The sequence below is a fragment of the Oryzias latipes genome, chromosome 4, assembly GCF_002234675.1.
Source record: "Oryzias latipes chromosome 4, ASM223467v1".
Taxonomy (NCBI): domain Eukaryota; kingdom Metazoa; phylum Chordata; class Actinopteri; order Beloniformes; family Adrianichthyidae; genus Oryzias; species Oryzias latipes.
In genome coordinates this window covers 25,204,763-25,232,084 of record NC_019862.2, presented here as the reverse complement: position 1 = coordinate 25,232,084, position 27,322 = coordinate 25,204,763, and the positions used below count along the sequence as shown (strand labels likewise).

The 27,322-nt window shown below is 41.5% G+C and overlaps 1 protein-coding gene across 1 annotated transcript in view; it reads left to right on the top strand.

Moving 5' to 3' along the window:
• Positions 1–27,322, top strand: part of LOC105353989 (inactive N-acetylated-alpha-linked acidic dipeptidase-like protein 2) — a 129,081-nt gene that overhangs the window by 31,563 nt on the left and 70,196 nt on the right. The window contains exon 3 of the mRNA XM_023954464.1: positions 6,540–6,629. Within this exon, the coding sequence (XP_023810232.1) occupies positions 6,540–6,629 (90 nt within the window). The remainder of the gene's footprint in view (positions 1–6,539; positions 6,630–27,322) is intronic.

Here is a 27,322-nt window from a genome sequence, read left to right as displayed (position 1 = left end):
TCTGGTGTCAGTAAAATATGTTTGTCAATTTAAGAAAAATCGTACCAGAAAATTATCTGAAATTGTGGCTGTGGAGTGCCCCAAATGCACAATAATTGTTTGTTTTGTTTTTTCTTTTTTCAGCTACATTAAAAAAAATGTTTGCAGTAAAAACAAGGGCTTCAACATGAATAACTTAATAGATTTCCCTTAAAAAAAATGACTTAAAGTTTACAATAAAGGAAAAGTTACTGAAGAAAATTGTGAAAGCATGGGCTGAGCTACAGGGGAGGGGTGCAATAGGATCAGCGGCCACCCCAAACAAAAAGCTTTGCCCCTGCCTTAACCCTGCAATTTCGTAGTCAACATTGATTGTTTTCAGGATATAATTATTGATGAAAATTAAAGACTTGTCTTTACATGGTTTGCAAATGTTGCAAAATGTTTGAAAAACGTATTCTTGATTTCTCATTAGGTCTTTTACTCTGCTGCTCTTCTTTGCCACCCATCCAAAGTCTTCTGCCCCCATCTTGCCCCCCATTTAAAATGTTGTTCCGCCACTGGAAAACAGGAGGAACCAAGTGCCTCTCTGTCTGTTCGATTTGTTACTTGAACTTACTGTTAAAAAGTAAGAACTGAAGTACTGAACATAAAATGTAGATAATAAATAAACAAGTAACATCAGACAAAATCTATTCCGGCAGCTAAGAGCACCAGTTCTCACAGATTCTAGGATTCTTAATGGGATCCCATCCTGATTTGGGATTCTTGGCGAACAGCTTCAGCTCACTCGGACAGCAGTGGTACAGACTTTGTTCAGATCACGCAGCTCATCAGCCTAAAGGTTGTGCCGTCCTGAACTTGCTGACTTTGCAGGGAGCGTCAATGTTAACCAATCAAGCGTGTGTGTGTGTGTGTGTGGGGGGGGGGGGGGGGGGGCTCATTTCGGATTAATTGTGCTGTGCACTTCATTTCTCAGCTTTACCTGGCAATCACTTTAATTGTGGAAATGCTGATTGCCTCTGTGATTACTCTGTCATCGCCCGTCACCCACAAGAGACACGGCATGATTACGTAAAAGCGAGCGCAGGCTCTGATCTCCGACAGAAGCACTCTTTACAATGTCAACCTCAGACAGCTGTGGAGTGGAGATGGGATTTCAGAATTGATGATTTGGGCAAAAATCTAGGTTGAAGGTTTGTGTTTTGTCATTATACACAAGTTGTGTGTAATGACTTCACCGGGGGGGCTTTCATTTAATTAATCCACAGCAATAACACACATTTTTATGAGAACACTTTCCGCTAACCTTTTTCTCATTACACCTCCTCAATGCCCTGCTCACTTGCACCCATTTGACCCGTGCAGGAGCTGTTGGCTTTTGGGTTGCCGGAGCCTGTAACGGGTCGTGGAGAGGTGCGCCTGCATCTTAAAGGGTGTGTCTTGCAGTTTCCTTGAGGCCCGTGCGGCCACCTTAAGAGACTTTATGAAAACGGAACGTACCCTTGCCTTGCATATGAAGTGCATGGTAAAGCCGAATTCACCAAGAGTTGACATGTTAAACCACCAATAGGGAGCGTGAGCTGGGTTTAGACCGTCATGAGACAGGTTTGTTTTACCCTACTGATGATGTGTTATTGCATTAGTATTTGCAATGATTGTATAGGTTTGTTTGAATTTATGATGTAAGAGTGTGGGTTTTTGACCAAATGAGTTTAGTTGTTTAGCTGTTTTACTGTGTTTTGCCTAGTTATTTTGTCCAGTTATGTTTAATTCTTTCTGCACCATGAGTGAGAGGGAGGGAGAGGATGATGAGTTTATATAGCACCCCTACTGGTTATTGTTATAATGTCAAAGTCAGAGAAATGGTAAAAGATAGTGCATTTAATGTTGCAAATCTTTTTTTCTGCACGCGTTTCCATGATGGTGACTCTGGAAACCGGCGATCCATTAAGAATGTCTTTATGTACTTGCTGTGCACGCGCTGACAGTTACCAAGTCGAGCGTAATTACGCTAACTCATATCTGGTCTTTTGGAACCAACATACCCAGAGTAAGCAAGTTCAGGCGGATTTCAGCCAGAGTTCAGGGTTAAAGTCAGGGTAATTTAAACATGCTTCCTGGAATACCCCCCTGGTGTTAAAGGGTTAAGTAAACGTATTATGGGATGTTCCGATTGTTAACAGCCTCCTTTTTTTTTCTTGTCTTTTAAAAATCTCAAACCTAAACCATTGCAACAGTCCACAAACCTAAAAACTCCATAGTTAAAAAAACAAACCTTGTCGTATTGTTTTTCACGAAACTCCAAGGATTTTTTTCGGGTTTTTTTAATTTATAACTTGGGTTAAAATGAAACCACTATCACCCCAAAATTAGTTTTTCTCCAAAAAGTGGCAAAAAAACATAAAAAAAACAAAAACATAATTGAGTTGAAGAAGAGCCTACGTGCACGATAGAACTTCCGGTTAACTTCCGTGTTTCGAGTGTAAGGCCGACAACTTCCTGTTGGTCGTGTTATTGTTGTGGGGAGTTTTGTTGAGTTGCTAGTTTTAAGGAAATAGGAGCGGATTTCGGGTAAAAGAGAGGCGTTTGGTGTTTCAACGCGTGACAAAGACATCACAACATTGTTGTGTACCCCTGTGTGCGAATTCGTCAAAGTACAACAGTACTCTAAGCTTTCATAGCTTTCCAGTAGATGTGTCGGTGAGAGCCGAATGGATGGTAAGAGTACGTAGGGAGGACTTCACCCCAAGCAAGACGAGTCATGTTTCGTATTGGCAGCAATCGGAAAGAACGCCTGATCGGAAACCAAATGCGTCATGTAAACACGCCGTTCGTAATACTTTGCCCCGGTCAGACTCGTTCGGATCAAAATTTCTTTCCGATCGAGATATGTGGGTTATACCGATCGTTGGTCATGTAAACGGTCATTCCGATCGTGTGTCACTACTGCTCTGGTTTACGTCATGCATAGATGGTGTTTCGCTGAAAGAAAGCTTTGGAACTCATACGGGACCGACCAGCTGCTGTAAAGCGCCGCTCCGCTCTCGCCCCGCTGGCTCTTCGCCTCTCTTTCACCCCTCATGAGGGAGATGCGTCCCCACTGACGTCTGGACCCCGCATCCGAGCTCTGCGTTCGGGCTCCGGTGCCAGTGGACCGAGTGAACCTCTCTGAGCAGAGCAGCTGGATTTATTAATGTGTTTGAGGGGAGGGTGCTTTGTTACGTGTGCGTTTTGTTGTTTTGTGATGTGTGAGAATTCGGACTGCGAGCCGACCCGCCGCTCTGGGTTAGCGGCTGCCGGACTCGCGAGGACAGAGCAGAGCACACAGTGCACGGATGCCGCTTAGTCCTTAGAAACTGTTCAAAAAATCACATGGAATTGTGTTTCTAGTTGTGCCCCGACAAAATAAAGGCTGATGTTATTCCCAGAGATTTACGTGCAGCCAGTATGCAGATTGCAGCGTTTCCCGCATGGTTTGTCCTGGATTTTGTGTCCATCAAAAGGCTAATGTTGTTAGCCCGTGTTGTTAGCCTGTCCTAACACTGGGTTCTTCTTCCAGCCCTGTACTTCTTCCACAAAAAAGCACTGACATCAAGGATTAAATATAAAATGATGAGCGAACAGGCACTTCATAATATTCATAACATTAATAAAAGCACGTTAGGAAGATTGCCTCTTTTACCGAGCTGCTGCATAAATATATGTGACAGCAAAGGTTTGTTTAACGGGACACATTTCCCTTCCGGTTTTTCGACACTATATTTTTTCGACACGATATTTTGCCCATGTAACCACGCACTGGTCGACAATCCTGTAGATGTCGTTCACGTCGATTTTCGGGAGACCTTGTAGACAACGGGTGAAATATGCCATCTTTCGCAATCAAAATCTGCCGTGTCGCTGCTATAGAAGTCGCAAGCCGGAAATGGTCGGCCTCACACTCAAAGCGGCGGAAGTAGAACTCCTTAGTTACGTGCACGGAGCCTAGTAACTCAAATGTTTTATGATTTGGAATTTGAAAACTTATGGTGTCCAAATTTCTGTGACAAGTGTTATTATTACGGTCCTGATGGGAGGACAAGAAATTCTATCATGAAAAGGGGGTTCTTTGAGGTAATTATACCCCCTCCTCCCAATTTCACTTTAAATAGTACGTATGAATGCAATAATCTTTGGTATTAAACAAGCATTTAAATGTGGGGATCCTGTCGGCTCTAATGGTGGTCGGGCATGGAGCACTGGGGGGGAGATTGGCCGGAGGGGGTTACTGAGTGGCGACGGGGTGGGGCAACCAGAAGACTGTTTGTGTGGGTGTGTGCAAGAGTGCATGGGTGGGGACAGACCTGGGGGCTGGCTCGCCGTGACCCGCAGGGGCTCACCCTCCCCATTGCAGAGTGGGGAAGGCTTTAGGGGAGATATGGGAGGACGGGTCGAGGAGCATGGCGGTTGAGGGGGTTGTAGAGGGTACAGTAGTGTGGGGGGGTGGAGCTGTGGTTGCGCGGTGATCTCTGGGCTGCTTGGGTCAGGTGCCGGGGCTGGCTTGCGGAGACTAGGGTCCGGCTGGGTGGTGGACGGCTCATGGGTCTCTGGGCCCTGGCTTCGTCCTTGGCCCGCGTCTGAGTGTCCGGCGCCCGGTTGTGTCATGGGTGCCGCCTGGTACAGCAGAGCACGCTTGTCCTGTGGTCTGAGGGCCCCGACGCCGGGTTCGCCTATGCCTCCCGGTGCCGGAGGGGCCCCTGTAGGGGGGCCCCCTTTCCGCCCGGCTGGGTGGATGAGCAGTCCCCCCTCCTCCCCCCTCCCGGGCTGCATGGGTCCCGTTGCCGGAGGTGCTCCTGACCTGCCCTAGTCTGGCTGGTCGGGCTGGGGTTCACAGTTCACCTCGGCAGCATGCATGTATCTCTACCCCCACATGTACGTGCACACTGCCACTCTGCTCCCTATCTGGTTCATCCCTCCTCCTAACCCAAAGTGTATTGATGGACAGAAATCTTCCGCTCATCTCAGTGTCAGAATTTCACCTTCGGATGTAATATTTGTCTTTTCAGCAGATCTTGTATAATTGTTACACAGCTTAAAATAATAGCCTATTCAAATCGGCGCTTGTATCCCACACTTTCTCCCCCTCTCTTCCTTTTATTCTCTTCCAACCCCCTCACACTTTTCCTCTCTCTCACCCCACACACACTAAATGTAACAAATAAATTAAAAATAATAAAAAACTAAAAGGGGTTTATACAAATTTACACTCTGGTTTTTCAGATATATAACCTCTTTTTGTAATAGTAAAACCTGTCCAACACAAAAGGCCTTCAGCTCTCATCTGTTTGCTCAGTTGTTGGACAGAACAAGTTAAGATAAAAAAACAAGCAGCAAAATAAACTTCATTAAAAAGCAGCTAAAGGTACAAGCAGGAACCTGTTTTCAAAGTGGAGCACATTAACACTGCAGCACACGCAGTTTGAGGTGTGATGGGTAACGGTTTGAATTATTTTCTTCAGCCCCCCATCGGCTTGTTGATCATTTTTCCCCTTTTCTGATGCTTCATTTTAGAACTTTCCAGCTGCAGGTGAAGATTTAGCTTTCAGTGAGCTCACACTGCTTCACACTTGGCAGCGTCTGCTGCTGTCCTCTAAATATATCCAATAATCGTTATTTATGAACCCTCATGTGTAGGAAAATACAGGCCTCAATCCAGATATAAACTGCCAGGCTCTGAGACTGGGCAACAAACCTTCTCTGGCAGATACTACTCACCTTGGTCAGACCCTGTTTTTCAGCTTCATTTACAAGCTTGACTGGATGTTCAACCTCACTGCAGCAGACTTTTAAACCCACAGTTTTACAGCCAGGGAGTCCAATTACATTTAAGGCAGTGAAGACGGGAGAAACAGACAGAGGAGAGAGCAGAATCAATGCCTTTTCCTGCTGAGGTGAAACTAAGCTATGCAGTGGAGCTCCTTTCACAGCTTTGCAATCATTTTATGTTAAACATGGAAGTTTGTCTGAGTCTTTTACTACATCAGCCCGTGACATTGCTATCAAAGATTTCATAAACTTCCATGAATAGTTTTCCTACTGTCTTTAAGTCTTTCTGTTTGCTCTTACCTGCTTTAGCAGAGGTGGTTTTGCCATCGTCAGACGTGCCTCTGCGTGAGCTGATCTGCTGACAGTTCTTGATCAGTTCCTGCTGTTTTCAGATTTCTCAATAAATCAGAGACCAGGTCGTACTGGATTGAGATTTGTTTGTTGTTCATGATGCTAAAAATTCCCAATGATTGTTGTTTATAAGAGGGATTTGTCAGTGATGGAGATTGTGATAGGTACACAGGTACTAAATGTCAAAGGCTGATAACAGAAACCAAGAAGAAAAACAAAATAAGCATGTGCATGACACATGACACAATCTAATAACAGAAAATGAAAGACCCACTCCCATCAAAACCATGTTTTTGGAGTAAAATTAGTCTAATGCAAGAGGTTTTCAGCTCGTACATGCTCAGCTGTGGGGCAGAACAAATTAAAAAACAAAAGGAAAAAAAAAATCTCTTTTCTTTCAGACCACCAGTTTTCTGTCGGAGGGCCAATTCCCTGTGGACTCTCCAGAAACTCTGGATCCGCTGTTTAAGTTCCACGAGACGATCGCTAAGGTTGGGAACAATCTTTTTCATCCTGTTTATGTGGGTTTTAGCATCTAGGCTGCCGGCCTCATCTGGACTGGTGTTTGTGGTCTTTGTGTTTCTGCGTTGTCTTGCCCCCCAGCACCGGGGGATCTGTCACTGGGTGGCTGATATTGTTTTTTTTGTTGTTTTTTTTGGGGGGTTGGGGGTTCTCGGGTTTCTTCTCCAGAGGGGATCAGAGTTCCTGCCCACCTATGCTGGCATACAATGTCGGCTCTGTGCAGGACATTCCGGGATTCACACCTTTCCTTCTACATTCAGTGTCATCATGAGACATTTTAGTAAACTCCCAGTTACCTGAACACGCCTGCCTTCTCACCTCTGCACAAACGCAGATATTTGTCTTTAGACACGCCTGATGTATGGGTGTGTGTGTGTGTGCAAAAATGTGTGTTTAAGTTAGTTTCTATGTGTAGGAAGTGTAGTTGTCTATGTGTGTGCAAGCTTGTGCAGAGAATAATTGCGTATTTGTGTTGTCTTATCATTTGCACGTTGGTGTTTAAATTATTTCAACTGCCCTCGATTTATAATGATTTAAACAAAAGCATACCCACAAAATGCAATTTTATGCTCATTTAGTCCTGCTGGTAAATGGGATTGGACTTTGGAAAGCCTGCATGATACTCTTCCAAAGTAATTTCATCAAAAGTTGCCCTAAGGCTGGGACAGTTTTAAGGAAAAGCCTGCTTAAATTGGGCCTTCCTATTAATGGACAGGTCACATTTTTTGCCCAGTTTGCCGAAAACATTGCGAGGCACAAATGTCCGTGTTCTTTTCTAAACACCTGCGGATCAAATTTCTGCATAAACAGGGAACCGCAAATGTGAATTCAGATGTGAATTTGCTTCCATTTGGCCTTCATAGGTGCAGATCCAGGTTCCTGTGGGACAAAAGCTCCGACATCCACTCACACAAATGGCATCTGGCTGCCAAAAGGCTACATTTATCAGAAAAAAGAAAAAAAAATCATTGTAGCTGTCTGAAACAAGAGTCAGATAAAGCCCCGCCCGCACTTCAATATGGATTGTTATTTCCAAGAGCACTTGGTACCCCTGCTGACTCTTGGAAGAACACTATGTTTAGAGATGCCAGCAGCTTAACAGCAGTAATCATGGCTGGGGAGAAGCTGTCAGCATTTAAACCAGCCTCAGTGACATTTTCATGATCGGCTATGGACCAGAGCAAGAACTTCAACTTCTGAAACGTGAAAATGTGCTGTGACGAAGCTGCAGCCCAACTCCCCAAGAATGTTTTCTCAATCAAAAAGGCAGGTGTGAACGCACACAGAGTCACACCTTGGGGCAATTTCCAATCTTCAATAAACCTATGAAGCATGTTTTGGACTTTGGAAGGGGTTAGGGTTAGAAAGGTCCCAGCAAGGATTTGAACCAGGGCCTTCTACCTGTGAGACAAGAGCAGAAACCGCTATGGCACCGTGCAGCCCTAATCTGATCAGAATATTTGAAGTATTACACATTGGCTACAAAAAAAAAAAAACGTTTAAAACATGCATAAAGTGGACTGCTCCACTATTGTTAGATACATACCTTTATAGACAGGACATTCTGGTAAAAGTGATAAAACTGGAAAAAAAAAATCTAGTAAAAGTTTGTACGTGTTTGTATTTGCGACCAAGATAAGCACTTTTTTGTTCAATTTACTCATGAAAAGATTTCAGTTTGTTGGGTTTAAAGAAAAAGAAAAACAGAAAAAAATAACTAAAAATAACTCTTTAAAAGACTGAAAAAGGCAAAAGAGACCAGCCCAGATATAGGCCCGGCCAAGGCGGGCAATGCCTCTCTAAATGCTGTGACCAAATGCCCCCCCCCAAAAAAGTGATGACCCACAAAAATCCACATTAACTAAAGAAATTAAAGTTACAACAAAAAATAAAAAAAAGACAAATATATGGTGAGGATATACGGACAGGTTGACAAACACACAGGCGATAAAAAGAATATGGTGCACCTCCCCCCGATATTCTACCTGCACCTCATATTGGGGTGGGGTCTCTATCTTTATCGTCCATGCTGATTGTGGTTGGCAGATTTTCCTCTAACCCCCCCCCCCTATTTTGTATCAGACAAAGAGGTTTGCAAAGGCAGGACAGCAAAGACCTAAAAAGTAAACCTAAATTAAGCAATAACCTCAAAGAATGGAGATCAAACTCAAACAGAAACTAAAAGTGGATGGAAGAGCACAGTTTTTTTGGGACCTACTTCCACTGAGGAAGTGAAGTGTACCAAACATAGAGAAACCACAAGCTAAAACAAAAAGTAAAAAATAAAAAAAACAAAGCTTTAACGGAATCAAACAGGAAGTTAAAGAATAAACTTTCAAAATAAAAAAACCTAGAAGAATAATACACATAAACATAAAAAAGTGAGCGACCTTGGGAGCATTTCGGGCAGACAACTCGAGCAGAGCGTTTTAACTGGTTACTCCTCCCTAGGGCGATTCAGTTCAATACACTCACCTGTTCAGCGTCCTATTTAATTCCAGATGTGCGTGTCCATTCCTTCTCTTCCTTTACCGCAAGCGTTGCGTTCGTCAACCCACCCTTCTCCCCGGCTTCCACCTGTGAGCTAAGTTAGGGTAGTTTAACCAAAAGTTTTCTATGGAGATATTGTCTTATGTAATTGAACAGGGCTTTATTCCAAAAGAAAAGAATGTGAAAATAAATTTCTTTACTGCATGAGTTGTCTGACTGAAATGTCTTTGTAAATTAAAAAGAAAGAAAAAAAAACTAGAGCAGCTGATGCCAACAGGTAGAGGCTTGAAATAATTTTTGCTAAACAGAAACATGTGAGATTTATAGAGAAAAATGATTCAAAACTCATATTTATGATTTGGTATTAATAGGGGGCCGGATTCGGGCAAGGCTTGGAAATAACATGCTGTGACTGACATCCTCCTCTGGCCACACAGATAAAGCGCTGTGCATATTGATTTGTCACCAACTCTTCCCAGCTTGCTGCAGGGTGAGGCTGATGGAGTAGAAACAGGGTGCAGGCTTAGCCAAGTGAAGGTAATGAAGAAATCTGTGATCTGCATGAAGGACAGGAGCCACGTTTCACTCTGAGTTGGTGACAGAAATCTATGGAGTTTTTTTTTTCTCTGACATTTTAACAGGCCTGAGGTTTCTGCTTGGTTGAAGTCACTGTATACTCGCATTACTTTCTCTGATCTGAATATTATCCTTAAGGAAGTTGTTTTTCCAAATTTTACATTTTCCTTCTCCTGAATTGTCATCTTATGTCACGTTTAGCCCATGGCATCACACTGGACAAGCGGGGAGGGCTTTTTTTTCTACTGTCTACTACCACATGTCCACCACCTACAGCTGGAGAAGGCTTAGTGCAAAATGTCAAAGTGGTGCAAATCTTTGCGATTTGGGCACGAAACCGATCGGTTCATTGCTAGAGTCCCTGCAATGGCAGGGGGGTGACCTTGCTTCATCATTACCGGTGTTTGAAAAACCAACTCAGACAACAGGTGACACGGCCTTAAGGGTTTGCGATGCACTGCTCATATTTTGGAAACTGTTGTGACAGGCAGGCTGTGTTTATTTTTTGTTAGTTTTATGATGAGCATCTGTTGTCATTTCTCTGTAAAGACTGTTTACTTCATAAACCAGCTAGCCCTGATGGACCCCCAGACCTATAGGGTATTTGGGAGATTTTGTTTAGCCCCTTGACTTTGCTTCATATTGATCTCAATGGACTTTGTCTTACAACCCATGGTGGCTGCCCCATGCAGAAGCTCCCATGATGAATTATCCAACCTACCTACCTCTGAGACTCCATCTCTCACAGCTTTCTCTCTTCCACCTTAATCTGGGGTGTTGGTTTTGGGTTGGGAAAAAAGTGGACAAACCCAGCCAGGGCACGCAGGTGGTTGTTGACCACATGGTGAGCCCACAGGGCAAAAATGTTGATGCACATTGTTTTTCTATCGGCATGCTTCGGGCAATAGGCTGTAATCAACACCTAAGACCTGTGTCTCACCTGCTTATCCATGTGGGTAAGTAAGAGTGAAGCAGGTGAGACACAGGCCTTTCAAATTGCCCCCTTCCCTAGTCCTGCGCACTGTGTAAAGAGTGTTGTTAAAGTGATAAGTGCGCGCTCCTCGCATTCCCCTTGCTTGCAGCCTGACTGTTAGAATTAAGGAAATTAGAGTCTAGCTTTTGTATGTATCCTGCAGGTGTCTTACAGGCGCTTGTGTATTATCTTTACACCCCGTGTGTGCAGCATTTGGCAGTACACACACCTTACTAATGACTAGAGTGCAGTGTAAGGACACGGTACAACAGTAAGACATTGCAGCTAAACTGTACTTGCTCTCATTGGAGCTTCAGAAATATCACTGTTTACACGTTTATGTATTTTCTGGTTAAGACCCTTTTAACGACAATCCTGTTACTCTGAATTCAATGACTTTGATTTTCCGAGAGCATCTTTGGGTCCATGTTAAGCTCCTTAGAGGCTGGTGTGTTGTTCGGATTTTGTTGCAAATGAACTACCACACTTTTAGCCTATTTGTTTAGTTTCAGTAGTTTAAAAGAAAATTACAAAGCATTTCGAAATACATTTTCAGGATGTTTTGATTCTAAAAATTTCCTGATCTGCAAATAAAGGGAAAACAACTTTTATTCTTTTTTTTTTCACATTGCTTACCGAAGTTACTGAGGGTGAAGACATGTTTTCTGGCACTGCACTGGGCATTCCCTCAATTGCACTTAACATAAAATAAAAGAAAACTTTAACAAGCTGCAGCCAGGTAAGAAAAGTCATTTTAAAAGAAGGAAAGTCACTTCTTTGGGTTAGATGTTTGCATCATCACTCCTGTCAAGCCTCACTTGCCCTCTCTATCGTAACCAGTCTGACTCAGCTAAACCCCAGTATTTCTATTTAACAGGCTGCCACCTTTTGAAAATGCTGCATGGTGACATTTTTCAAAGACCCACTGCAGTTTTTGTTCACGGATTTGGTACGGCTAGAACAGTGACCAGAGATTTCTTGTAAGTAATTTAAAAGCTTGTATTGTTTGGGTCAAAACACACATAAGGATGGAAATTGTTTTCATGTGTGAAAATGGGTCAATTTTGACCCAAACACAATTTAAGAGTTTAATCATCCATGTCAATACAAATGTAAGTTGTTTGATGTCACTGGTAAATAAGTTTAACCTTCCAGTAATTTAAAATCATATATTTGAAAATTTCTATATAACCAATTTTTTTTCTTCGTAATTTTTTGTGCTCCATTGTGCCCTTTTTTAATCTGTAAGTTCAGACAGACTTTTGATTTTTTTTTTTTGTTGTTGTTGTATGATAGTAAATTGTTTGTCTGACTCTTTGATCCAAACAGAGAGATTAAAAAGTAATAAAGCGGACGTACATAGGTGGAAGAAAAATGGTAATGGAGCAAACAGGACCAGATATAAAGAGGTGTGGGTGAGGGAGGGTGAGCAAACAACAGAAAATTGAGTCTATATGGACAGCATTGATTGTGATGAAGACTAAATGTCCCTCCCAGAGAGACGGCGAGTGGAAAGTGCAGAGAATGCGGCAAAAAAACTGAGAACTGGTTGATTAACCAAAGCCAAGGAGAAACAAGATGCAAACACAAGGCTGGGAAAGGCAGGCAGAAAAAGTGGAAAGCTGTGTGGATTCAATAAAAAGGGTATTAGAAAAGTTAAATACCACAACTGGAGATGCGATTAAAGCACAGAGCTGTGTATCTAACCTTATCTTCCAGTCTGTGTGGGATCAGTCATATTTGTGCGAAAGAATATCAAATAACATAGTTTGTTGCTGGAGGAAAACTATTTCAAAACTGTCATCTTAAGGATAATGGTCATACAAACAGTTACTTTCGGTTACTCAACTCTTTAATTATCAAGAAATATGTATTTCTTCTTCTAAATAACATATAGAATTTTCTTAACATCCCTGTACTTTTGTCTGCCATGTTGAGTTGGCTAGAAGGCTTAATTTATGGTTGGCCAAAATAAAGAGCATTGCTAAGCGTGCAACAAAATTACATTAGCTACTTAATTAGTATTTGTGGCTAATTTGCTAGGGCTACTATTAACGACTACGTCTACTCTTGAAGTTGATGTAACATCTTTTAAACATAAGATGGGTGATGTTCTTTATGACGCAAAGTTAATGTTAGGCTTTGCCCGTTGCAGTGCAAACTGGAATTAATACAAACGTATCGCAATACAGATACCAGTACATAACCTATTTTTCTATCAATTAGTTTGTTAAAGTATTAATTACTAATGAAAACATGGGAAAATAATGGTGTGTGTGTATTTTATATGGTCAAGAGCTCTGGGTTATGACTGACATTTTTTTCAGATCCCGGCCAAAGTTGCCAAAATGAGATTCCTCCGCAGGATACCTTTGATTTAGGGACAGGCATGTCCAAAGTGTGGCCCATGAGCCAAATGCTGCCACATTCAAATTTCCATCCGCCCAGTGGTCCTTTTCATGAAATCAATGATACTCTCAATGCAAACCTGTCATGTGACCCTATGACAATTTCTAGCTCATTTCCATAATGTCAACTGTAGTTAAAAAAAGACCAGTTGACCAGGGTTACCACTTCCCGGAAAAGTGGAAATGGCAGATTTTCTGTGGTGAAATATAACAACTGTGTGTGCCTAATATGCCAAAAACTGTGACTGTTTTCAAGGAGTTTAGTATCAAGAGGCACTACAAGTCAAGACATGCTAACAATAACAAGCTAACTTGAGACGAACAGTGCGAAGAATATACAAATTTATTGGAAAACATATTTAGATTTATCTGTTTTCTGTTTAAAAAAAGAAAAAGTGTTTTATCACAATCAAATACTCATTGAATAGTTCATTTGTATTATTACAATAGTTCTTAGAATGCTGGCTGATTGGTTGGCCCACAACCATTTTCACCATAGCAAATCTGGCCCTCTGCCAAAAGATGGTCATCCCTGACATAGGATGAGGAGGGAGCTTAGAGGAAGCTTGCACGATAGCCACCTCTCTTCTACTAAAGGTGGAGCGAAGTGAGCTGGCTTTCGCATCTGGTTCATATTTCCTCCTGAACACCTCCCTGGGGAGGTGTTCCGGGGAAGCCTTACCTTGTGGAGACCCCAGGGAAAACATGGAACATGCAGAAGGTCTTCTTGTTTTGGCTGGCTTGGGAACACCTCGGGTTTGGTCTGCAGGAGTTGGACGAAGTGGCTGGGGTGAGAAAGGTCTAGGCATCTTTGCTTTTGAGTGCTGCTGCCCCACAACCCAGCCCTGGATGAGGAAAAGAAAATGGATGGATGACATTCAGTCTTAAAGTGAGTGGCTAGTAGTGGTTAAGCAGAACAAACTCTCAAACTCACATCTCATCACAACGATGTGGAAAATCATGAAAAAAATGGTGCTGTTGCATCTTCTCCTTCCAACTTGAAATAAAGCAGTAAACTCATATCTTTAAAACATAAACAGACCGTGTTGCTTAGTCACTTGGTTTATTTTTGATACTTTATACAAAGAAGATCCAAAAAAGGCTGCTGCCAGTAATGAAAAAGTCCAGAATTGCTTTTCTCCAGTCTGTGAACAACAGATGATTTTGTGATGTCACCCTGTAGCTTCTCTGTGGCTTGGAGTCTGGTCACGCTCCAATCCAACCCAAGTCAGCAGGGCTGGAACCACAGCCTCAAGGGTTCGAAAGAAATGCAGCACATCACGCAACAGCACAAAACGGATATACCATAAATCAGCATAAAATTAGAGCATGCAGCACAAAGAAGGGCTTATGAGTGAGCGGCTGAAGATCGGGTACAGGAGGAGGGCAGGGATCTCATTGGCTGCCTCAGAGTGGAGCAGATGGGACTTAGAGAAACAGAAGTGTAGGAAAGACGGTGAAGAGAGTGACATTGAAACATAAGAGGAAATAGTTAATTTCAGCTTTGATTAGAAGGACTGGTTAAAAAATCAGCTCTTATACCATAGTCCGGGTGAATACTCGATTCTTATTTTTCTGCTGGGTGTGCATTAAAAAGTGATAATGCACAGTGATAACCGCACGCCCGAAAAAGAAGTTCCGGTCACCAATCTTAAATCTTTTGTCTCATTGCGCCGGCTTCTATAAAAAACAAATTTAGCTTCATCATCTATCACTTAATATAGCCGAATCTTGACTGCAGCGGTGGTGCGGCGCCCTGTCCCGTTACCATGACGAGACGCCGCACCATGTAAAAAATAGTCCGCTTTTTGTGTAAAAAGGGATCCAAATCGGAAAAAAAACGAGAATTAAGGACCAAAATTTGGTTAATAATTATTTCTTTTGTAAGTGACCGTGGTATAAGCGGGTTGATGGCCTTCGAAGAGCGCATTATCACTTCTTAACACACTTTGCGGTTCAGCCTTACACGGCGTGGGTTAAAAAGTGATACTGCACACTTCGAAGGCCATTAACCCTTACTTAACTCACCCAAAAGCATTAAAACAACGAAAATGCTACAGCTAATGTCTCAACAGCATTTGTTCATAACATTGTATAATTTCTGTCTTTAACAGAAACTATGTACTCCATACTTACCCATACATTTGACACACATTCAAGAAGGTTTTTCTACTACTTTTTCTGCGGTTCACCAGTGCAAGTCTGCCACCTAAACTTACAAATGTCGTGAATCTTGCTCCAGGCTTTTTTTTTCTCACAGCTCTGTCCTGATATATGACAGTGAAGTTACCGTAACCATTCGGCCTGCAATAACCGTTCGGGGTCCTTTCGACTGAGTATTACGTCACACTACAATAGCCCCACTTGGACAAACTGCTTAGCATGGAGATCTGCTCGGGTTCCACCTATTTTCATTTCACGTTTCCTTTTGTAACCTAAAGTTTTTTTCCCTCAGAAGTTGTGTCTGACATAATTCTTTGTAATGTTTATGGAGAGATTTTGCCACAACCCACTTTGTAAAAAGATCTGTTAGAATGAACCAGCTGCTCCACACAAGAGAGCCGTGTCTCTGAGAAGAGCAGCTGGAGTCTCGTAGCTTCGCGTTCACAGGCAGGGAAGGTGTTTTTGTTACAGTGGCGGTCCAGAGAAGGGTTCGGACCCCAGTCCGTTCGGCTGTAATGCACTTAATAATAATCATCATGATAAAAACACATTGAGAAGATAATCTCGCTCCATGTCAGAGCTCTGTTTGTTTACAATGGACCTCATTTCTTCTTTTATGGTAGTATAGTAATTTATCCAGACCAATCACTATCTGATATGTCATCGGACCAACGGACAGCCAATCGCATAAAGTGACGTCAGCACTACCCCGAACGGTTGTTGCAGGCCGAATGCTTATGGTACCTACAATGGACTTGGTGTCCTCGGCTGGGCACTGTAAGGTATTCGGGCCAGGATGGGGTTTTCTGCTTTTATTTTTGGTTTATTTGTTACTTCCTGTTGTCCTCTCATTTCAGGTGTCTTGACTTCTCCCCGATGTAATTCTCCCTCAGTGACATCACCTATTTCTCCCTGTTGTGCGTACCTGTTTGTTGTTGGTTCATCACTTTTCCTGTTCTATAATCTGCGTCTTCCTCGTCTTGTGTTTTTTCAGAGCTACGAGCATCTGGCAGTATTTCGAGCAATTATAAGTTTAGTTCCGAAATAAAAGTAACCCTTTTTTCTGAGCTTTCTGTGTCCTGCATCTTGTGTCCACGCCGATCCTGACAGGCACAATCCGCAATTACTAATTTCTCCTTCATGATCAATTTTTTTAAACAGTTGGCACTTCCACGAATTAAAAGGGACGCCACCCATATGTTACCCACAAATCCAAGTCCTTGACTGGTCAAGGTTTGACCTAGTATGACTTCAGTACATAAACGGTCGTAGAAACTTGCATAGCTAGGCGTAAGTGCGATTTTAAATGAGAAGCCGAACACACGTCTACATAGACTTTTCATCTGAAGTGATGTTCAGTTCCAAACCAGGCACTGCACGAATCGAATTTACATCTACTAGGTTTGAGCACATCCTGCCAAAACTGGCACTGTTGCATAATCATCAATGGCAAACACACGACCTAACCTGGGTGTGCTTCTTCCTTTGGCAATTGGATTACAAAATTATGTGCACTGAATTTTTGCACACCTTGCCAAGTTTGCACTTTTTTTACACATTCCAACCTTTGGTAAATAAGCCCCTAAATGTTTCAAATGTTGTCAGCTATAATCTTTTGGTATTCAGTGAATTGGAAGGTGTCTAAAACATATTTTTGGTCGTAAACTACATTTAATCTTGATGCTAAAGTCTCCTGGAGCTTCAAGACGATGATGAGGGAGACACAAAGATGTGCTGCACAGTGGAATAGGGCTCCACTAATTGGTGAAGTGTATTTTTTACCCTGCAGAGGGTCTATAATCTGCCTCCACAGAGGTGCTCCTTAGTCCGTATGTGTTTTGGGCTGTTTGTTTTTGGCTTTCCAGGATCCATCCTTGGACAGAAGGGCAGAGGAAGAGCAGTGGTGTGCATCTATAATTGTTGTCGCACTATTTTTTTGTTTACTTTACCACAGCCCCGCTGAGAGGCAGAAAGTCTGAGCCATCTCTGAGGACTCGGCAGATAATCTTGCACAAAGTCTGATGCTGCCACCTTTGACTTCCCTCGTTTACACCTTAAGGATGCGGATGACGGGCTCCATCTCCTGAGCGAATTTCTGTAACTTTAAACTAAACACATTGTGCTTCCAAAATGTTTTGACAGCATTGATTATGGCTCACGCACAACCGTGTGTGTCTTCCAGCTCTGCTGAGCTGTCAGCCGCCCCCAAAGTCGGATCAGAGCAATGGAGGATCGTTAAAGAATCATTATCGTGCGGGTCCCACTGTCCGAGGCTCTTCCAGCTGGGCTCACTGAAGGATGACCACACACCTGCTTCATGCACACCACCCCATCCATCTAACCATGACCCTGACCCCCCCCTTCCTGCCCCATACCGTCTCCCCCTATACACTTTATCAATCTGGATGCAGGCACTCTCCTTTGTTTGTCTGAGCTGTGACTTTACCAGAATAACAAACTCTGTGCCAACTTCAATGCATTGAGCATGTTTAAACACAGTTGCAGGTAGACACAGCCATGACAGATGAGGCAGTGGAGGTACAAGGAGAAAGGAGGGAAGGATTAAGAGAAAAAGGTTTAAAGAAAAAGGCGATGGACATGGCGGTGCTGATGCCATCCTTGATTTTGGTTTCATTCCAGTAAACATGAGAAAAAGCAGATTTGTCTGAGATTGTTCAGCTCCTCTGAGGCCATGGCTAATTTGGATTTAGTAAAATTCTTATTTTCTCCACAAGTCAGGTTGGATTTTTCTGTCAGATGGTTTCAACTAAACGTTGTCATGTAAACTACATTAGCAGCAATTAGTGGCTGGTTACAGAAGCTGTGAACGGCCTAGCTAGCCTTTTTCGTTTTTGCTGTTTTCTCGTGATAACATCTACTATCACAAGAAAACTAGCTTTTGTCTTATGATATTGAGGTAGCAGATGTTCCGGAGATTTTAAAAAATTATGTTGTAAGAAAAAGATAAAGACGAATGTAGATTTTATTTTTTTTCTACAATCTGCAGCAAAACAAAGCAGCTTGTCAGAAAAAACGTATCAATTTGTGATTGATCGTAGTCTAACTCCGGCGGAGATGATGTCGGTCACAATCAACGTCCAAATCATCATCGTTGTTTGAGGAAAGTTTGTCCTGGTGCAGCTGCGCAGGCGGCTGCAGCTGCGGAGTTCCTATGGATGATGTTAATTTCATCTTTGACCAGATAATGGGACCAGGCCATCTACATCAGCTGTGTCAAACTCCAGGACTCAGAGACAGGCCTCCTGCTGGTTTTCCAGAAATCCTGCTGCTAATAACCTGTATCTGGTGTGTTTAGCCAATAAGGAGCTTCAATGGTAGGTTGATAGTAAAAAAATTGTAGGACAGCCCTGGAGGCCTGGATTCGGACCCCCCTGGTCTACATGATTACAGAATGATACATGAGAGGCGCAGGATGGAAGGACTGTAATAACAAGAAAAATACTTTTTTTTTCCCGTAATAACGAGACCGTAAATGTCGTCACGAGAAAAAAGCCCTAAAAAAAAAGCACGGCAGGCTGTTCTCCGTTTCTCTAGCTGGCTAAGCTCAGCTTTACCTTTACAGCTATACCAGATATTATTTTGTTTTCAAAACATCAAAAATAAGTGAGAAAAGAATACCACATAAATTCCGGTAAGCAAAAATTGTTTTGGTAGAAATATATTCATATGAAGCTCTAAATTATTATTCTGAATTCCTTTTCCTTCATTTTTCATTTTAATTTTCATATTTTCTCTTTTTTTCAAAAAGAGAAAAAAGAACAGAAAACCTGAGAAGCAAAAGAACAAATGTTACCTGAAAGTAAAGAAAATACAGCTGTGACTAGAACAAGACACAAAAATATGAGTTCAAAAAATTTTAAAAAATGCGTTGCTTTTAAGACTTTCTTGTGCACCTGTCAGTCAGCCCTCCAGCTGTTTGTGAAAGCCCGCCATCAGACACGAGCAGGAGCTTCAGTTTGGAGTTTGCAGATGTTTCCACCCAGAAGTCAACTCTTGAAAAATGGAGAAGTGAGGCACATGGTGGGAGTGCTTGTCTGCTCCTGGTTGTGTGCTCAGATGAGCGCATCAGACAGACGGGGTGTGTGCGCCGCCTGACAGAGGCGTCCACGCTGACAGGCTCTGTAATGGAGGAGCAGGTAATTTGTTAGACGGGTCCTCCTCTGTGGCGGTTCGCTCGTCTTCCTCTGTTCATCCTTCTCTCCTTCCATCACGTGTCCTGTAAATCTTCCTCAACCACTCTTTCTTTCCCACTTACCCTCTATCTCCCACCATCCCTCTTGTCTAATGTTCATCCTCCCCCATCCCTCTCCTGCTCCTCCCTGGCTTAACTCGGGCCCTCATCCATCAGACCTAATGATTAAGCTTCTGCCCTGCTCATCTGAGGCCCGGCTTCATAATTCCCACAGCAGAGAGCTGGTGTTAGTGGAGCAACAGTGGAACGTGTTTCAGCATCCATAAAAACCCCAATATGTTCTGTAAACCACAAGTGCTGCAGCTGGAAGTGCAAATCTAGATGAAGAATTCAATTCATATTTAGAGAGGCTGCTGTGACTGAGGGAGGGGGATTTACCAGCATTTGAATTTTCCTAAACTTGTTTAGTTTTGCGCATAAAATTTGCTTTTCTCCGTTTTTCCTGCACATTAATTTCCACTGCTGACAACTTCTGTCAGGCTTCATCATCCGGTCTTGTAAAATGTAAAATTCTTTTGAAGTTATCTCAGGACAACTCTTTTTTTGTATAATTTTGTCTAAAAGGCAACTTTAAATGGATTTGATGGTACCTAAAAGTATTTTTTTAACCTTCATCGTGTCAGAAAAACTGCTGACTTTTACAAAATGCAGTCAAGTTTTTTGCTGCATAAACAACAATTTTCTCAAATATGAATAACAGGATACGCGATGAACATGGTTGACTAAACGGTTGGACTAAAGCTGGCAGCGGTACAAAAAGCAGGAATTGGAGTAACACATGGGATGCAAAACTGAGGGACATTAGATTACCACCCCCACGTCTGTCTCCACATTTATTGATCAGTAAAATTTAGAATTGTGAGCGGAATGTTGAAGTGAGTTCTGGTTGTAGTCAGCAGGGGCCACACTGTGGGACCAGTAGACAAAGGTTCTGGTCCAAACAATCTGATTTCTAGCAGTTGTTTTGAACACTCATAAAGACGATTGAGCTACGTTCACACCTCCCTCGGCAACGCATGTTCGAGCGGCCACTTCCAAGCAAAGTATGTACGTAAATTTTTATTTAAAGCACACTTTTCTTAGAGAGCGTCGTACAAAGTGCTTCACAATGTTAAAGCAAGATAAAATCAGAGAAAGATGACAGAATGGCACAGGGCGTCTAAAGCTGGTAAAACCAGCAAGTAAAACAAAGTGAACTCAAGTAAAAGTCAATTAAAAGCTCTTTTAAATAAAAATATCTTAACTTGAGTTTTAAAACACTTGACTGAGTCGATCTGGCGCATAGAGAGAGAGTTTTTGGAACACACAAAAGATTCTTATCAGTGGACCACGCTAACGTGCAGGAGTGTAGAGTTGAGAGGTTAGAAATAAAGTTTTGGGTTTGTCTGTGCAAGGCTCTAAAAACTAAGATTAAAATCTTAGAATCTATCCTAAATTTAATAGGAAGCCAATGTAGCGACAAAGGCAGAGTGGTGGCATGTGTGGGCTCATTGGTTCCAACTAAAAGCCTTGCTGCAGAGTTTTGGACAAACTGGAGTCGTTAAGGAGAGTTTTTGTTAAAACAAGAAAGTCAATGTGATTGTGTTTAAATGTGCGTTCCGGGTTTTTTGCATTCAAAACTCTCGCATTCACACATAGCAATGCATGTTTCTACGACTTTTTTAGTCTCTACCTGCAAAATGCATAGCCATCAAACGAGGGCGGTGTGAACGCATCTGCAACGTGCCTTCAACCAGCTGCTTTCAATAAAATGTCTATGTAAATACCCGTTCTGGGCTTCTGTGTGTGTGAATGTGGTATAATGTGTTGAATTTGATATCATGGCAATCATCAAAATGTAAACTCACATTTCTTAAAACAAAAGTCAACAGAAGTAGGACTTCACTATGGTGTACCTTGCCTCTTTTTCATTTCAGGAGAAGGTTTCAGGCATGCAGGTCTCCTCTCTCCATCTTAAAGAATCATAACCATTCTCTGTTGGGTTTGGAATGCCAGCGGCTCAGTCTTTGGCTAAAGGGAGGGCTCTACAGATGACTCTGCACTTTGTGTCAAACACAGTGCTCACATGCAATCTCACTTCCCGTTCCTTTTTGGTTGTTGTTGTTTTATCATTTTTCTTTAAGAGACATTTTGTTTTCCTGGAGCCAATTACAAAGTCTGCCACGGGGACATGAGCTGATGTATGGGACACATAGTGCTGTCAGGAGTCCTGCCAAAGGACCCACTGACTATCATTAGACTGGGATCATACCAGCAACAACAGTTTCAGTCAGAAAGCTCCACCTGCTGGGGGTGGAGATGGAGCAGCACTCTAAGGCTGTTAAGTGACATTCAGCTGTTTTCCTTCCGGATATCTGACACACTTCTTTTAAGTCGCAAATACCTTAGTCACATGCACCCGTAAGGTGGGTTGACCCGTACTGGTGCTGCGGGTTTTTGGGTTGTTCGGGCCCGTGGACGGACGTAAACAAGGGCAGCCGCATCATAAGGGGAGCACAGGTGTGTCTTTCGGTTCTCTTTTCGTGCATTCACCTCAAGGGTCTGTCATGAAAATGGAGCATACCATTGTCATCTGTTTGAGAAGCGTATCATGAAGTATTTGGACAGTAACGTGAGTTACATGGACAAGACGGTTTCTCTGAAACTATGAAATGAAAAGGCAATCAAAAACTCCCAGTAATAATTTAGTAAATTATATACCTGTTTATTTAGCCAGGGGTGTTCATCACAAATGTGTATGTATTCAAAGCCAGATGGATTTTTATTTAAAAGCATTTTATGACACAATGAAGGACAATGATTTGTTGCATTACGCTGTGCCAGTCTGTTAAAAAGTCTAAACCACGGAGCAGTTGTGGACTACTGCAGCTAAGGGAAATCTGATTAAGAGTCTTGATCTTCAAACTGGGCCAGAAGCAGCTTCTTCATCACTTCTTTAATCTCTTTGGCCGAATTCGAATTCTTCCCCTGCCCTTATGGATAGGGGAAGAATTCTCCCTACCGCTACAATAGGAGAGTTATCGAAAATAAGTGTCTTTGAATTCGGACATCACTCCCACTTGATGACGTCATCAGTAGTGTCACCGAAATGACAGTGGATATAAGCCAGACAAAACAATCAAACACAAAAACAAAAGAAATAGTGGGGAACATGCAGATGGATCCCAGCTGTCCCGCAGTGATCCATTACAGCACTCTTCATATTTGTTTGTGTTCTAGTTGGGTTCTGCAATGGAAGAATATTGTTGTAAAAATGTAAATATTAAGTATAATGGTCCAATTTATTAAAAATAAAGGAATATGAATAGTGGTTTCTAGAAATGAAAAATCTAGATTGCATTAATAGAAGCGTGTTTATTGACACAAATACATTTTCTTTTTATTTCAACTTTAAAAAAATATTGATTTACTTCAGTTTATTAAACTTCTCAATTGAATTAATAGGAAATGTATTTTCTGCCTTTATTTTTACGGCATGGCACTGTTTTTCTGCCAGGGTTGTTTTTTGTTTTTTTTTTATACATGCAGTTACCTTCGTGTCATCCATTTTTTTTACTCCTCTCTTCAACCTAAATAAGAAAGGGAACCCATCTCCAGGAAATAAATGTCCATCAAGCGGGGTATGAAGGCATAAATCTAGTGTTTGCAAACCTCAGAGGAGCTGATGGATGTTTGCTGTTTGAAGATGAGAAGACGGATCCTCCCACAGCGGAGCGGCGGCCTCTCTTCCTTCTTTTCTTTTTGCTGAGTTTGCACTTTAGTCATCACGCTTTCGGTCAGGAACAGACGTGTGTGCTCATACAAAAATATTACTGTTTCTAGTCAGACTGAACACTAACAGACCATGCTCCATCATGTGTGGTGCACACTTGTAGTCCACACAAGAAGCACCCATTCAGGACAACGTTTTCCAAAGTTTTTTCTTAGTGGAACAATGCCCTATAGCTGTTGACAGCACTTGCTGGTTCCAGCTTAGAAAAATAAACACTTGGTCTCTTGAAAACACAGAATCATCTACTTTCTTCGTTTCATCATGTTGGCCAACTCATTGTAAATCTCCCTTGATTCAAAGTTCCTATTACAAGCCCTACTCCCCAGTCTTCTCTTTTCTCTCCCTGCCAGCTACTCATCTCTCTCTTTAAACTATAGTATGTTGCTGTTATCCTTGTGGTAGGGTGTCCGCCCTGTGACTAGACGGTTGTGAATTCAACTCTGCGTTTGAGTCATTTCGCATTAAGGGGTTGGATTGAAGGGTCAAACTACCAAATAAGATGGGTCAAATGTGGACAAAGAATTCCGCACACCCACGTGTGGCAACTAATTGGACTTTAACTCTATCCTGACCAACGACCGATCTGGAAAAAAAGCACTGTTTGAGACTCACTTGGTAGATTTGGGTTTGGTCTCTGTCAGTTGACCTTCCTGGCACAACCCTCTGCAATTAGTTTAATTTATTAAAAATGAAAGTAATATGTGCCATTATACTACTTCATAAAATAAATCGAAGAGTTTTTTATTTAAACAGAATTGTTTGGTGGCCTTCTGTTTTGGACAGAAATAGCCACAGAAGTACACACATGTAATGACATCTACTTATTGTATATAAAACACAGTATTTACGAACACCAGAAATGTTTGAAAGTTTTATAATTGGTGAAGGAATCAGAAATGTCGGGAACCGGTTGTGTATGACCCATCAGGCAGGACAAATAAATCAATGCACAAAATAAGTGTAAAAATTTTAAGACAATGAATAGAAAAATGTAAGATATTGAGGAAAAAAAAAACAGAGAGACAAATGCACTCAAGTATAAGGTGTGATACATAAAAATCATGTATATTTCCATATTACCAAAACTACTCAATCACAGTAATGTGTGTAAACGTATGTCACCACTTTCCTCCACTGAAGAGCACATTCAGCAGAGCGCCTTTTATGAAAATCTGACAGCAATTCATCAAACTGTTTATTCTAAACCTTACCACATCTCCCAATAATTTAGACATCAGTAAATGCTTTGGTTTGAGTCTGGGGTGGGCTTTTAGAGAACAGGGTTAACAGAACATCTTCAGAACAGCCACAGGCAAGATACCAACATTATTTCAAGATAGGAAGCAGTGGAATCAAAAAAAATTAAACAATAGCAACAAGGCTGGATGACATTTTTCTACCACAACTTCAAGTCCTCTTCTGGGTGACAAGAATAAAAGAAGCAAACGGCGAGCTGTTAATGTGAGGTTATTCATTCTCGCATTGCAAGAGTCGCCTCTTTGCTCTTTAAATGCTTTCATTGGGCTGTTAAAAGGAATCAGAGGACCAAACCATTCCAGGAGCCTTTTACCACAATCAAGTTTAGTTCTATCACTGCCTCAGTAATCACAATGATTAGCTTTCTGATAGTTGTAGAACACCATACAGGTATTTTATTGAATGGATGGGAAGTTCTGTATGTTTTCTAGTATACTGTGTTGTTTTTAATGTGTGCCTTTTATATCTGCGATAAGCAGCCTTTGGAGAGAGTTCAATATAACAAATAGTATTCAACATTTTAATGACTTTCAACATTAAGTTGTGACATAAAAACCCATAAACGCACTTTTTTAGTTCTTTGTGTCGCAAAGCTCCTGAGTACGTTGGCCATGATGCTCCAACAATTTATCAAGTTGTACGGCTTTGTTGTTTACCAAACTCATGTTGTTCACCTTTTGGCATATCCATTCAGGGGTTGCCACAGCGAATCCTCTTCCACTGATTCACTGACTATTTCAACATGTACTTGTTTGGTTAGATAAGCTAATTCTTCTCTAAGAGTTCTGACACATCGCCTGTCCGTCCTGGGAGAGGATCCTTCCTTCATGTGGACACTTCTTTTTTTTTTACAGAATCCATTTTTCTATAGAGTTTTACCTTACCGAAAAGAAGGGTTTTAAGGGCAGGGATGCCCAGTTTAGCTTAGTCTGTTGTTTAGTTTAGTTTAGTGTAGTTTAGTTTAGCTATTGCCTATTGAATTGTATAACTTCATATTCTTTATCTCATGTTAATTAGAAAGCCTATTGATTCGCACGTGGTTTGGTAGAGATTTCCACACCAGATGCCCTGCCTGACACAACCCTGTTTTCATCTGGGCTGGGTCCCAGATGAATGTTGAATGGGCAAAATCCATTCAACCAACTTAGCCACACGTTGTGGGACAAAAGAAAGAAGATAACGAACACAAAAGTGAGATAACAAGATGAAGACAGACAAAATAAAAATCTCTGAAACATTTAAAGAAAAAACAAGGCTGTCATTCTGGCAGTGAGAAAGTAGAAAGGATAAAATCACGAGAACATTTGTTAGAAGACATAAGCATTGTAAGTTACCATAAAAACAAGAAACCAAGATAAAAATGGAAAAATGCAAAATCAGTTATATCTGTCAGAACAAAAGACAATTTACAGTAGCCGCTATAATGAGAGCAGAAAGGAGACAAACAGATGCTAAAACACTGAATCATCAATTAGAAGACAAAAGCCATTCAAGTTAATGACATAATAAATGCCATGCATCAATATGCAAGACAGAGAATAGAAAGTAAGGAAGGTGTAGAAAAAGAACACTAAAGTGAAACTCTGCTTGAAAAAAAAAAATTTTAGGACTTAGATATTTCTCCAGCTTTGAGCAGGTTGGACAGGAGGCTGGTAGCGGAAGTGGGAGATATGAGTAAATTTATTACCCTACCAAATTAAACAAAACCTTCATCAACACCCTCTCCTCTTGTCAGTAAATCTGAGGGGTAGTGAGACTGGTTTAAAAGTCTGTCAATTTATGTCCTAAAATTAACCATCATTCTTAGCTTTTACTAAAGATTCAATGGCACCCATTTTCTCTCCAACTATAGGTTTCATTTAAAAGGAAACTGTTATTCTTTCCTTAAATATATTAATAATAAACATGTACTAAATTGTTGGTTCTGGTCTATTAAGAATATTGTTTATTTCATTCGCAGAGTAGTTACGTGCAACATTTAGAAAAAAAATGACATGAACAAAGCATCAACTCATTTCTCAACAATGTAAACCTGCCCAGGCTAAACGAAGATCAAATCACAAATTTAGACTCTCCGCTCTCGTTGTCTGAGCTTCATGAAGCTCTGTTACTTATGCCTAATGGTAAAGCACCAGGGCCTGACGGCTTTCCTGCAGAGTTTCATAAGGAATTCTGGGAACAACTGGCACCAACATTTTATAAAACGGTAAAATTTATCAATGAAAGCCAATCTCTACCACCTAACATGAACTCCGCCAACATTATCCTTCCTCTAAAACCAGACAAAGACCCCACTAGTCCTTCAAGCTATCGCCCCATTTCTTTAATTAATGCAGATGTAAAAATTATCTGCAAAGCACTAGCACAGAGAATAGAAAAAGTCACTCCTCACATAATTGACTTTGATCAAACTGGATTCATCAAAGGCAGACACTCGGATGACAATGTCCGCAGACTCGTTAACATAATAGACTTTGCCACCATCAAAAAACAGGAAATGACTATACTATCACTGGATGCTGAAAAAGCCTTTGATAGAGTAAATTGGAAGTTCCTTATTGCTGCCCTCCATAAGTTTGGGTTTGGAGAATCATTCATCAATTGGATCAAAATATTATACCACAACCCCAATGCATCAGTTAGAACTAATAAACAGACTTCCAACAGGTTTTTTCTTGGAAGAGGAACCAGACAGGGTTGCCCACTCTCTCCTTCTCTTTTTGCTATATTTATTGAGCCTCTAGCTGCAGCAATAAGACAGAATGAGAGCATTAAAGGAATTAAAACCAAACACAGCCATCATAAAATTA